This window comes from Rhinolophus hipposideros, assembly GCF_964194185.1.
Source record: "Rhinolophus hipposideros genome assembly, chromosome: 13".
In the NCBI taxonomy this organism is placed as follows: domain Eukaryota; kingdom Metazoa; phylum Chordata; class Mammalia; order Chiroptera; family Rhinolophidae; genus Rhinolophus; species Rhinolophus hipposideros.
This window is the reverse complement of record NC_138059.1, coordinates 31,290,243-31,304,384: the sequence shown is the minus strand read 5'-3', so window position 1 is coordinate 31,304,384 and position 14,142 is coordinate 31,290,243. Positions and strand designations below refer to the sequence as shown.

General features: G+C 38.2%; 1 protein-coding gene across 1 annotated transcript in view; it reads right to left on the bottom strand.

The window, feature by feature from the left end:
• The window catches only part of SNX31 (sorting nexin 31), a 78,200-nt gene that overhangs the window by 51,358 nt on the left and 12,700 nt on the right, over positions 1-14,142 (bottom strand). Inside the window, exons 3-4 of the mRNA XM_081070264.1 lie at positions 13,951-14,065; positions 10,413-10,477 (exon numbers count right to left, since the gene is read on the bottom strand). Coding sequence (XP_080926390.1) covers positions 10,413-10,477; positions 13,951-14,065 — 180 coding nt within the window. The remainder of the gene's footprint in view (positions 1-10,412; positions 10,478-13,950; positions 14,066-14,142) is intronic.

Here is a 14,142-nt window from a genome sequence, read left to right as displayed (position 1 = left end):
TTCAGCTGGGGCTGCCAATTTTGAAACAAATGGCCATTTTTTCAGAATGGAGAGAGGCTATGTGAGAATGAAGTCAACAAAGAGAAAAAGCAGAGCTTGGAATAAAGAGTGGGAAAAGAGTGCCAGCCAAACTTCGACTTTTCATTTAAATGAATAAATTTTGCATTTGTGACTTTAGTCCTTGCAACTGAAAAAGGTCTGACTAATAAGGAAGTAGCTGAACTCTACCTTATCCACTCTAAGTGTTTATTTGTTGAATGTTTTTGGCTTTTTTTTTTTAATTAATTTTATTGGGGTGACAATTGTTAGTAAATTTACATAGATTTCAGGTGTACAATTCTGTATTACATCGTCTATAAATCCCATTGTGTGTTCACCACCCAGAGTCAGTTCTCCTTCCATCACCATATATTTGATCCCCTTTACCCTCATCACCCACCCCCCACCCCCTTACCCTCTGGTAACCACTAAATCATTGTCTGTGTCTATGAGTTTTTGTTTCTCATTTGTTTGTCTTGTTCTTTTTGGTTTATATACCACATATCAGTGAAACCATAGGGTTCTCTGCTTTTTCTGTCTGACTTGTTTCACTTAGCATTATTCTCTCGAGATCCATCCATGTTGTCACAAATGTTCCTATATCATCTTTCCTTAACGCCGAATAGTATTCCATTGTGTATATGGAATTGTGTATACCACAACTTCTTTATCCATTCATCTATCGAAGGACATTTTGGTTGTTTCCATGTCTTGGCCACCGTAAACAAAGCTGCAATGAACATTGGCGTACACGTGTCTCTATAGAGAAATGCTTTTATATTTTTGGGGTAGATACCCAGGAGAGCGATTGCTGGGTCATATGGTAATTCTATTCGTAATTTCTTGAGGAACCTCCACACTGCCTTCCATAGCGGCTGCACCAGTCTGCATTCCCACCAACAGTGTATGAGAGTTCCTTTTTCTCCACAGCCTCTCCAACACTTGTTACTATTTGTTTTGTTGATGAAAGCCATTCTGACTGGGGTGAGGTGATATCTCATTGTGGTTTTCATTTGCATTTCTCTGATGATTAGCGATGTTGAGCATTTTTTCATATGTCTATTTGCCATTTGTATATCCTCTTTGGAGAAATGTCTCTTCAGGTCCTCTGTCCATTTTTCAATTGGGTTGTTTGTTTTTTTGTTGTTGAGTTTCATGAGTTCCTTGTATATTTTGGATATTAGCCCCTTATCAGAGGAACTGTTTGCGAAAATCTTCTCCCATTCAGTTGGTTGCCTCATTATTTTGTCAATAGTTTCTTTTGCTGTGCAGAAGCTTTTCAGTTTCATATAATCCCATTTGTTTATTTTAGTTTTTACTTCCATTGCCTTTGGAGTCAAATTCATAAAATGCTCTTTGAACCCAAGGTCCATAAGTTTAGTACCTATGTTTTCTTCAATGCAGTTTATTGTGTCAGGTCTTATGCTTAAGTCTTTGATCCATTTTGAATTAATTTTGGTACATGGTGACAGATAGCAGTCCAGTTTCATTCTTTTGCACGTAGCTATCCAATTCTGCCAGCACCATTTATTGAAGAGGCTGTCTTTTCTCCATTGTATGTTTTTAGCTTCTTTGTCAAAAATTATCTGTCCATATTTATGTGGTTTTATTTCTGGGTTCTCAATTCTATTCCATTGGTCTATGTGTCTGTTTTTCCGCCAATACCAAGCTGTTTTGATTATTGTAGCCCTGTAGTACAAGGAAAAATCAGGGAGTGTGATACCTCCAGTATTGTTCTTTTTTTTTAATATTGCTTTGGCTATTCGGGGTCTTTTGTGGTTCCAAACAAATCTGATGATTTTTTGTTCTATTTCTTTAAAAAATGCCATTGGGATTTTAATGGGGATTGCATTAAATCTGTATATGGCTTTGGGTAATATGGCCATTTTAACTATGTTGATTCTTCCAATCCATGAGCACGGAATGTCTTTCCATTTCTTTGTGTCTTCTTCAATTTCTTTCAAAAATGTCTTATAGTTTTCAGCATATAAATCCTTCACATCCTTGGTTAAGTTTATTCCTAGGTATTTTATTCTTTTTGCTGCAATTGCAAAAGGAATTGTTTTTTCTATCTCTTTTTCTGAGATTTCATTGTTGGTATATAGGAAAGCAATGGACTTTTGTACGTTGATTTTGTAGCCAGCAACTTTACTATATTCATTGATTGTTTCTAATAGCTTTTTGGTGGAGTCTTTAGGGTTTTCTATGTATAGCATCATGTCATCTGCAAAGAGTGACAATTTAACTTCTTCATTCCCAATTTGGATGCCTTTTATTTCTTTCTCTTGCCTGATAGCTCTGGCGAGGACTTCCAACACTATATTGAAAAGCAGAGGTGATAGGGGACAACCTTGTCGTGTTCCTGAACGTAGAGCAAAGGGCTTCAGCTTTTCACCATTAATTATGAGGTTAGCTGAGGGCTTGTCGTATATGGCCTTTATTATGTTGAGGTATTTTCCTTCTATACCAATTTTAGTAAGTGTTTTAATCATAAATGGATGTTGTATCTTATCAAATGCTTTTTCTGCATCAATTGATAGAATCATATGATTTTTGTCCTTTATTTTGTTTATGTGATGTATCACATTGATGGATTTGCGAATGTTGAACCATCCTTGTGCCCCAGGGATGAACCCCACTTGGTCGTGATGAATAATCTTTTTAATGCATTGTTGTATTCGATTTGCTAGAATTTTGTTTAGGATTTTAGCATCTGTATTCATCAGAGATATAGGTCTGTAGTTTTCTTTTTTTGTGTTGTCCTTACCAGGTTTTGGTATCAGGGTAATGTTGGCCTCATAAAATGAGTTAGGGAGTACTGACTCTTCTTCAATTTTTTGGAAGAGTTTGAGCAGGATTGGTATTAGATCCTCTTTGAAGGTTTGGTAGAATTCACTGGTGAAGCCATCTGGTCCAGGACTTTTGATTTTGGGAAGGTTTTTGATGACTGATTCAATTTCCTTACTGGTGATCGGCCTGTTAAGATTTTCCAGTTCTTCATGATTCAGCCTTGGAAGGCTATATGTTCCTAAGAACTTGTCCATTTCTTCTAAGTTATTAAATTTGGTGGCATATAGTCCTTCATAGTATTCTTGGATAATCCTTTGTATTTCTGTGGTGTCCGTGATAACTTCCCCTTTTTCATTTCTGATTTTGTTAATTAGTGTCTTCTCTCTTTTTATCTTAGTGAGTCTAGCCAAGGGTTTGTCGATTTTGTTAATCTTTTCAAAGAACCAGCTTTTTGTCACATTAATTTTTTCTATTGTCTTTTTGTTCTCTATTTCATTTAGTTCTGCTCTGATTTTCGTTATTTCCTTTCTTCTGCTGACCTTGGGTTTCGCTTGTTCTTCTTTTTCTAGTTTTTTAAGGTGTAACATGAGGTTATTTATTTGGGATTTTTCTTGTTTCTTGAGATAGGCCTGTAATGATATAAATTTCCCTCTTAAAACTGCTTTCGCGGCATCCCAAAAATTTTGGTAGGATGTATTTTCATTGTCATTTGTTTCTATGTATCTTTTGAGCTCTCCTCTAATTTCTTCTTTGACCCAGTCGTTCTTTAAAAGTATGTTGTTTAATCTCCATGTATTTGTGTTTTTTCCTGCTTTCTTTTTGCAGTTGATATCCAATTTCAAAGCTTTGTGATCAGAGAATATGCTTGGTATGATTTCAATCTTCTTAAATTTGATGAGGCTGATTTTGTGTCCCAATATATGGTCTATCCTTGAGAATGTTCCATGTACACTAGAAAAGAATGTATAGTCTGATGTTTTAGGATGAAGTGCTCTATATATGTCAATTATGTCCAATTCATCTAATGTGTCATTTAGGGCTGCGATTTCGTTATTTATCTTCTGTTTGGATGATCTATCCATAGCTGTCAATGATGTATTTAAGTCCCCTAGTATAATTGTGTTTTGGTCAATTTCTCCCTTTAGTTCTGTTAGTAGTTGCTTGGTATATTTCGGTGCTCCCTGATTGGGGGCATAAATATTGATGACTGTTATGTCTTCTTGTTGTATAGTCCCCTTTACCATTATGAAATGTCCATCTTTGTCTCTTGTTATCTTTTTCACCCTGAAGTCTGTTTCATCGGAAATCATTATGGCTACACCTGATTTTTTCTGGGTACCATTTGCTTGAAGTGTCAATTTCCACCCTTTCACTTTGAGTCTATGCTTGTCCTTGTAGCTGAGATGTGTCTCTTGTAGGCAGCATAGGGTTGGGTTTAGTTTTTTGATCCAATCTGCTACTCTGTGTCTCTTTATTGGTGAGTTCAGTCCATTTACATTCAGGGTGATTATTGATATGTGAGGATTTCCTGTCATTCTGTCTTTAGTTTTCTGGTAAGGCTGTGTCTCCATTGTTTCTTTGCCTTTTTGTTGTTGTCTGTTATTTCTGTGTGGTAGTATTCTATGATGTTTCCCTCTGTTTCTTCTTTTATTACAGTACATATTTCAGATTTGGATGTTTTTTGAGTGGTTACCCTTGAGTTTATGTAAAAGAAAGTTTGATATTTAGAGTATTCCAGTTTCTTCAGTACGCTTACTTTCTCTATTCCCATATTCCAGTTCAGGCCTTTACGCTCCCCCTTTTTATGTTTCGGTTGCCACAAGTTGTCCCTGTTGATGGTGGTCTAATAGCCTCCTTTAGTATTTCTTGTAGTGCAGGTCGTGTATTAGAAAATTCCCTCAGCTTCTGGATGTCTGGAAAGGTCTTTATTCCTCCTTCATATCTAAAGGAGATCTTTGCTGGATATATTATTCTTGGCTCATGATTTCTCTCTTTCAATAGTTTGAATATTTGGTTCCATTCCCTCCTAGCTTGTAGAGTTTCTGCTGAAAAATCTGATGATAATCTAATGGGCTTTCCTTTGTAAGTTACCGTCTTCTTTTCCCTGGCTGCCTTGAGGATTCTTTCTTTATCATTGATTTTAGACAGCTTCAATACAATGTGCCTTGGTGAAGGCCTGTTGGGATTGAGGTAATTAGGTGTTCTATTTGCTTCTTGGATTCGAGGATCCAGTTCTGTCCACAAGTTTGGGAAGTTCTCATCGACAATTTGTTTGAATATATTCTCTGTTCCCTTCCCTCTTTCTTCTCCTTCTGGTATACCCATTATTCTTATATTGCTCTTTCTGATGGAGTCAGAAAGTTCTTGTAGAGTTCTTTCATTTCTTTTAAGTCTCAAGTCTCTTTCTTCTTCCCTCTGTGTAAATTCCAGGTTCCTATCTTCGATGTCACTGATTCTTTCCTCCATCTGGTCAACTCTACTACCTAAGCTGGATATTTTATTGTTAATTTCTTCTATTGAGTTCTTAATCTCCAGAAATTCTATTTGGTTCTTTTTCAAGATTTCAATCTCTTTTGTAAAATGCTCATGGTGTTCTTTGATTGTGTTTCTGAGTTCATTAAACTGCCTTTCTGTGTTTTCTTGCATCTCGTTCAGTTTTTTCAGAATTGCGATCTTGAATTCTCTGTCATTTAAATCACAAAGGTCCATATCTCTAAGTTCCTTTTCTGGAGACTTTTCACTTTCTTTCTGAGCTATCTTGTTGCCTTGGTTATTCATGGCAATCACTGATTTACTATTTCTCTTCCTAGGCATCTACAGGAGTGTCTTCTGCAACAGGTTGATAGGTATGCGAAGAGCTTTTGGAGTTCCAAAGCTCTTTCTGCACCAGATTCAGAGCCCGTTTGTTTCAGCAGTTCTGTTTACTCCTGCAGGGATCCGCCCAGATAGGTGGGGCCAGGGGCGGGGTGAGTTGTGAGAGGTGGCCCAGAGCAACGGCGGCGACCACCACCACAGCCAGCCCCGCCTCCACAGCTCCCTCCCCCTTGCAGGAACCAGCCGAGCTGCGAATCCGTGTCTGCGGTCCACAGCTCCCAGAGCAGCAAACATTCCGTCCTCTGATCCGACACTGCCACTTTATCGCTTCTAGCACCGGGCAGGTGGGGGCGGGGCGAGCTCTGGGAGGGTAGGGAGGGGGCGGCCAGTCTCCGTGCCCAAGGCTTCCGTTCTCCGCTCGGCAGTGAGGGCTTAAACCACCGATCTCAGCCCTCTTCCCTCAGTCTTTGCTCCGAGGTCTGCCGTGAGCGAGCGTTGGGTTCAGCGGTTTTGTATGCTGCCCCCTCAGCCCTGTGGGCCGTAAGCGGAGCCCTAGCAGTCCGAGTCCTTCCCTCTCCCGCAGTTGCGGAAGATCCGGGCGCAGCGGGCTCCGAGCACTGAGCTAGGTCTGTGTCCTGCGCCCGCGCGGCTCCGTCTCCGCACTTCTCCTCTCCCTCCTCCCCCGCTCGCGCGATTCACCCACCTGGAGGTGAATTCAGTAGTGGGCCTCTTCGTCTTGCCTGTCTGCTGTGCAAGGAGTCCTTTGTGGAGTTATTGTTGTCCGATTCGTTGTAAATTCCAGGGGAGCGTTACAGAGCCTCACCTCACGCCGCCATTTTTTTTGATCCCTGTTTTTGGCTTTTTTATACTTAATTTGTTTACAGCTGGATTAGATGGCTGCTTAGATGATAAACTCCTTCAGAGCAGGGATTATGCAATAAATTTATTTTGAACAGTGCCTGCACAAATAGGTATTTGAAAAATCTTGGTGCCATATTTCTGAAAATAATCCAAGTGAGAGGCTGAAACAAAACTATGATGGTGTCATCTAAAATGGAACATTTAAACATTGCTTGTTTATACACATTACCTCCCTCTCTAGACCATCACTGCACATTTACAATACTGGTATTTTAGAAGAGAACATTAATATTAAAGTCTCCAATGTTCTGTTTAACACAGCAACAATGGTTTCAGTTGAGATAACTTTCTCTCAGTGGGTAACCTCCACATTAAGGCAGGCACAAGTTTCAAGGATCACCCAATTCTTTGCCATTGGTTGGAATGAGACACATTGGCTAGCAATTGGCCCTCAGTCTCCTTCCTTCTCTCTGGCATGTCCTATCAGTTACTTCAGTCAATAGAGTTCTGACTCATACTCTATTTCAACCTTCTTCACTTTCCCTGAACCACCAACCACATCCTTCAACCCACCAGGTGGCCTCGCCTCCTATAACTACAAAGGTAACATCAAGAAGGGACTCACTCTATTTATACTCATAAATCTTGGATGATGAACGTTGCCTAGCCCTATCTTTGTCTTTCTCTTTGTCTCACACTTGGTTTAAAAGGCATCCTTCCTCCACTCGATCCCAATTTATTCAGTCCTCCTTCCCCAAGTACTTGGTGCCATTGCTTATCAAGACCAAACCCGCCCACTCCAGTCTCAAACTCTCTTTTTCTACTGGCTATTTCCTACTAGCAGGAAAATTTACTCAAGTCTCAGTTTTAACAGAAACTCTGCGTGGATCCTTTCCAAGAAAAGAATCTGACTGGATAGACTGTGGGGAAAATTCTGTTTTCAGCACTGCGATAGATATGAAAAGAGTCATATGTTTAAAGACAACTAAACACATATTTTTCTTTTAAATGATGCCTTTTTAACTACAGGAATAACAAAAGTTGTTTTAAAAAGTAAAGGTAATCATAAAAATTATTTATTCAGCAGTAAGAAATAGTTACATATGTATTAAGGTGATCAAAATACTAAGGATTTATTTTTTTTAATTGTTACATAACAAAATTGGGGAGAAGAGGGGAATGGAAGAAGGCGATACTAGAAAGCTGGAGGAAAAAAAAATAGCTGAAACCCTCATCCCCCATAACAGGCAGTCAGTAGATAATGTCTACAAATTGAAGAACAAGAGAAAGTTAGAGATTTATGTCATTAACCTCCAGATTTTTAAATCTCTGAAGAAAAAGCTAAAAGATTTGAAAGCTATTGCCTCTGGAGAGCAGGAGATGGTTATGCTATAATCCTTTTTAGCGCTATTTTACTTTTTAAAATATGAGCACATTTTGCTTTGGAAAAAATTTTTTGAATATGGTAAAGAGGATAAATTATGGCATCGAAAAACCTTTATATTACGAGATAAAAGCCAGTGTGCAACCGGTAAAATATTCTAGGTTTGGCATTGTGATCAAGAAAAGTTTGCCTCTCTTTGTGATGTCTGAATTTTATTAGAATGTGTATAATTAGTAAAATGTAAAAGTAACACACAAAACACAATTAGAGGGAAAAAGCCAACTTGGTAGATTTGGAATGCAGAAAAACAAAACCTTAACTAAGCTGTCATCCTGATCTAGGGTGGATCAAGAAACAAAATGAACAATTCACACTACAAAATTGAACACATTTATCTTTAAGAAACATTGAAATTCTCCCACACCACGGACTGCCTGAACACACTTAAACCCATGTGCTAATTCCTTTCATCAAATTTAATAATGAGAAATTTGTTAATTTTCCAAAGATCAATCAGAATGCTTTGTTGATTCTCTCTGAGGTAGAGGAATGTCTGATAGCCATGGTGCTTATTCCTGAGTTTTCTTATCCAAGAAAATCCATACTTGGACTCGCCAAGCTCTAAATTTCCACCACTTTTAATAATGGGCCCTAATCATTTAGCTACAAGGGAAACATCCTTAAGAGGAAATGAGGAAAATGAGGAAATATATCCTTGAAACATAGCCACAATGGGCAAAACTTCCCAAATACATAAGTTACCCAACTTCCCAGGCACACAAAAGCCACTCCAAATACCTTCTCTGCCTTTTTCTCCCAAATACATTGTTCACACGAGGACGTAGAACATGACAGTTTAAGAACCAAGAACATAAAAAGGTCTTTAGTCTAAAGACTTCAGCTTTGCCTTTTCAAAAGTCCCTTCATCTACATCTAAGATGGCTATACTGCATCTTTTTAATAATAAAATCCAAATATTATCATTTATCAATATACGTCTTACTTCCCAAGCTCCTAGAGGCTGTATCTTGTTTACCTGTGTATTGCCTGCAACACTTGGAAATGTGTTCTGGTGGAATGGCAGTGTACTCTCAAGTAAGAGGATTCAAGTCTCAGCTCTGCAAGTTTCTTCTAGCAATTTTACCTTGGAAAAATTTATAAAACTCTGAGCCTCAGTATCCCTGTAATGACACTGCCTAGTTCTTATGAGGATTAAAGGATGTGTAATTGAAAATAGCTTAGAACTTAGAATCTACTAGGTGCTAAAGATATATTAGTTCCTCATTTGTTTGTGGATATTGTATACAATAGAATTTATAGTACTTCCAATAAAGCTATACACTTACATTAAAAACCAATTCCCTTCATCTCGAAGGTGATCGATCACAGAACATAGTAAGTCAAGTGAGTCTAGATACACAAAACAAGGGGACCCAGTGGGAGGCAGGGCTAGGTAGGCTACAACCACTCGAGAAATACCTCACAACCTCAATGGAGCAAGGGCTCTGGATCCAGGCTTCCTGGGTTCAGATCCTATCACTTACAAGACAGGTGTCCTTGGACAACTTACTTAACCTGAAACCTGAAAAACAGATACTAATAGCACCTCTTCTAACAAGTTGGAAGGGAGAAATGAGATACTGTACCTAAAGCACTGGCCTAGCCCAAATTAAATATCCCTGTAGAAGCAAACCCCTCTTATTTTTGCAGCTTGCCTTTGGCCATCGTTGGTAAAAGCTTCCCTCGGACTCCTGGAGGTCACATGTATTCATGTTTCTTATGTTGTGCATTCTTGCCCAGAGACGGGAAGATGTTCTTGTACTTGCTCAGCCCTGGAGAGCCAGGTCTGTGAGCCTGTGATTATTTAGCAATAACCACCTGGAAACTGAAGGCCAAAAACATATGAGATGCAGTGAAAATATCCAGGTGGGGTCTGTATAATACTGAGGTGAAGAAACTGCCTCATCCCTCTCCTTGGGCTCCTTCCATGGTCTGGCACATCCACGTATCACCACTGCTCATTCCTGCCCTCACAGTTCCCACCAGCCCTGCAGGAGCAATCCTTTTTGCTGCTGGTATTTCACTCTGGCCCTAGAAGGGGCCAGGGAAAGGGTCTACTGGCAGCTGGAGAAGGCCCACACCCCATAAGAAGTGGTGACTGCTTCCCTTTTCCTAATATCGGTCATGAGTCTCCCAGACCACCAGATATTACAGCTTTGTTATTTTTTCCTCTAATGGGAATAAAAGCTAGAGTAAAATCTTATCTCCCTGCCTACTCCAGAAAGCTACCAATACAAGCTACCAATCACTTTCTTTAGAAAGGCTCCTGACCAAGGTGCCTTCCACCACAGCCCCCAGACACACGCCCATCCTGTGTCAAGTCTCCAATGTTCTGTTTGACATGCAACACTGATATCAGTTGAGGTAAGCGTCTGTGGGGCTGATGGCTGGAAACACACACATGGTTAACCAAGAGACATGTTCTGCATCAAAATATGACATTAGTAAAGAAGAGCAATCTTACCATCTGTACCCGTTTTAAAAAATCAATGAAGACATCACTTCTCAACATGTTTGGGTCCACGGTTACTGAAAAACATGGACAGCAAGCTAGGTTAGCACGGGGCTGGGTTGACTTTTCTATTAAAATGCTCTGTCCTCCAGGGAACCCTCCAGGCCTTGCCAGCGCGCTGCTGCCTCCTCAAAGACAGTGGACCTTGTGACCTCTCAGATACATGAAAATCTGTAGAGCTTGCCTCCTCCAGGCAGCCCTGACAACATGAACCCCTCACACTAATGCCACATGACTCTTTCCAGGAATCTCCCTTTATTCATGCATACCCAAATCGCTCCATATCTATCTTACCAAAGTGGATGCATGAGACATCCCGATGATATGGATAAAGGCCATGCCTGGGAAAGTGACCCCACAGCACTGTGATCATTTGTGAAAGGCCAGTTGTTAAAGGAGGTTGTTTTTTTTTAAGATGTGAGAAAATAAACCAAGAGAGAACAAAAATTTTAAAAATATTACATTTTGGGTGGTGAACACACAATGGGATTTATAGACGATGTAATACAGAATTGTACACCTGAAATCTATGTAAATTTACTAACAATTGTCACCCCAATAAATTTAATTTAAAAAAAATATTACATTTTGAGTTGGGAAGGGCTTATTTAACAGGTCTGAAGGAGGTATATTCTCCATTACAAAAGATGAATGGGAAATAGATCACTTCTAAAATTTTCATTTACTGTGTTTTAAAAGAAAATGTGCAGCCATGAGAAATAACGAGGATAAGTCTATAATTGCTGATCTAGAATGATCTGTCAGATATATATATTTTAAGAGGAAAAAAATCAACATACAGAAGAATTTTTCTTTCTTTTGCTACGAAGGACATCTGTGGAATTGTTGGTGAAGTTTGAATAAGGTCTCTAGATTAGAAAACATTATTGTATCACTATAATTGCCTGATTTTGATAATCATATTGTGGTTATAGAAGGGAATGTCCTTGATCTTAGGAAATACAGAAGTATTTAAGGGTGAAGTGGTTTGTGTGTACAACACAAGTGTCTCAAAAATTATATTTATATGTATACATACACATACATACACACACATCATAACACAAACACACACAGGAAAATGAAAGAGAATGAAACAAATGTAAAATGTTAACATTTGAGAAATCTGAGTGAAGAGTATACAGAAATTTTTGTGTTATTTTTTTCGCGACTTTTCTGTAAGTTAGAAATTCTTTCAGAATAAAAAGTTTTTAAAAATCAGATAAAGTATGTAAATTTCAATTAGTGTTAAATCATAAAATCCTCTCTGAACCCAAGGTCCATAAGTTTAGTACCTATGCTTTCTTCTATGCAATTTATTGTTTCAAGTTTTATGTTTAGGTCTTTGATCCATTTTGAGTTAATTTTGGTATATGGTGACAGCAGTCTAGTTTCATTCTTTTGCACATGGCTTTCAAATGTTTTCGCTTCTTATTTCTTTTCTCCATTGTATGTTTTTAGTTCCTTTGTTGAAAATTATCTGCCCATATATATGTGTGTTTATTTCTGCATTCTCAATTCTATTCCATTGGTCTGTGTGTCTGTTTTTCTGCCAATACCATGCTGTTTTGATTATTGTCACTTTGAAGTATAAATTGAAGTCAGCGAGTGTGATATCGCCAGGCTTGTTCTTTTTTCTTTGGATTGTTTTGGCTATTCAGGGTCTTTTGTGATTCCATACAAATCTGATTCTTTTTTCTATTTTATGAATTTGATTACAAAGGCAGGGGAAGTAAAAGTAAAAATAAATGAATGGACTATATCAAACTAAAAAGCCTCTGCAAAGCAAAAGAAATCATCAACAAAGCAAAGAAGCAACCAACTGAATGGGAGAAGATATTCACAAACAATACCTCCAATAAGGAGCTAATATCCAAAATATATAAAGAATTCATACAACTCAACAACAAAAAAAGAAACAGGGCAGAGGACCTGAACAGCCACTTCTCAAACAAATGGCCAACAGATATCTGAAAAATGCTCAAGGAAAATGCTATTAGGAAAATGCAAATCAAAACCGCAATGAGCTACCACCTCACACCTGTTAGAATGGCTGTTATCAACAAGACAAGTAATAACAGGTGTTGGAGAGGTTGTGGAGAAAAGGAACCCTCATATACTGCCATTCGGGATGTAAGTTGGTATAGTCACTATGGACAACAGCATGGAATTTCCTCAAAAAATTAAGAATAGAATTACCATACGACCCAGCAATCCCTCTTCTGGGTTATCTACCAAAAAAAATCTGAAACCATTTTTCCATAAAGATATGTGTACCCCTATGTTCATTGCAGCATTATTCAGGGTAGTCAAGACATGGAAAAAACCAAAGTGTCCTTCGATAGATGATTGTATAAAAAAGATGTAGTTCATATATACAGTGGAATATTACTCGGCCATAAGAAAGGATGAAATACTGACATTTGTGACAACAGGGATGAATCTTGAGTTTATCATGCTAAGCAAAATAAGTCAGACAAAAAGTCAAGAACCATATGACTTCACTCATATGTGGGATATAAAACTGAAAGCATCAAATGAACAAGACAAACAAACAAAAATCATAGACACAGACAACAGTTTAGTGGTTATCAGAGGGCAAGGAATGGGGGGGGTGATAGAATGGGGTAAAGGGGGTCAAATATATGGTGATGCTAGGAGAACTGACTCTGGGTAGTGAACACACAATATGATATATAGATAATGTATTACAGAATTGTACACTTGAAACCTATATAATTTTACTCACCCCAATGTCACCCCTTTAAATCTAATTTAAAAATTTTTAATTTCAATTAGTATTGAACAAACAGGGATATAATACACTCTATTATACACTAACCTCAGATAGTTTCGGAGGAATACATAAGACACCTGTAATAGTGTTTATTTCTAGAAGCCTGGGGGTCTGGGGTGGAAGGAAATGTACCTTTTATTATATACAGTTGACACTTGAACATCATGGGGGTTAGGGATGCTGACCTCCATGCAGTCAAAAATCTGAGTATATCTTTTGACTCCCCCAAAACTTAACTACTAATAGACTTTTGTTGACTGGAAACATTACCAATAACTTAAATAGTCGATTAACACACATTTTTGTGTGTTATATGTATTACATACTATATTCTTACAATAAAGTAAGCTGGAGAAAAGAAAAAGTATTTCTAAAACCAAATACAAAGGCCACGTACTGTATGATTCCATTTATCTGAAATGTCCAGAACAGGCAACTCTATAAAGACAGAAATTAGTGTAGTTGAGTGACAGGGGCTGGTGGAGGAGAGGACTAGGGAGTGCTCTCGTGACTGATAATAGGTATGAGGTTTCTTTCTGGAGAGATAAAAATGTTCTCAAATTATATCATGGTGATGATTGTAAAATCCTGTAAATATACTAATAACCACTGAGCTGTATACCTAAATGAATGAATTTTATGGCGTATAACCTAAATCTCAATAAATCTGTAATGAAAAATCCAAATACTTACCATTTTGCAAATATTGTTCCAACTGGTCCCTCCTTTCATCCGCCATAGATGTAGTCATCGCAAGATAGTACTTTGGTGGAAAAGGAGGCAGGCAATTTCCAAAGACCCGTCTCAGCTGAAAGATCCAGAAAACCCACATTTATAGCCAAGAGTCTCTAATTCAAGATTAGTGAGACATCAAAGCCTCTGCTT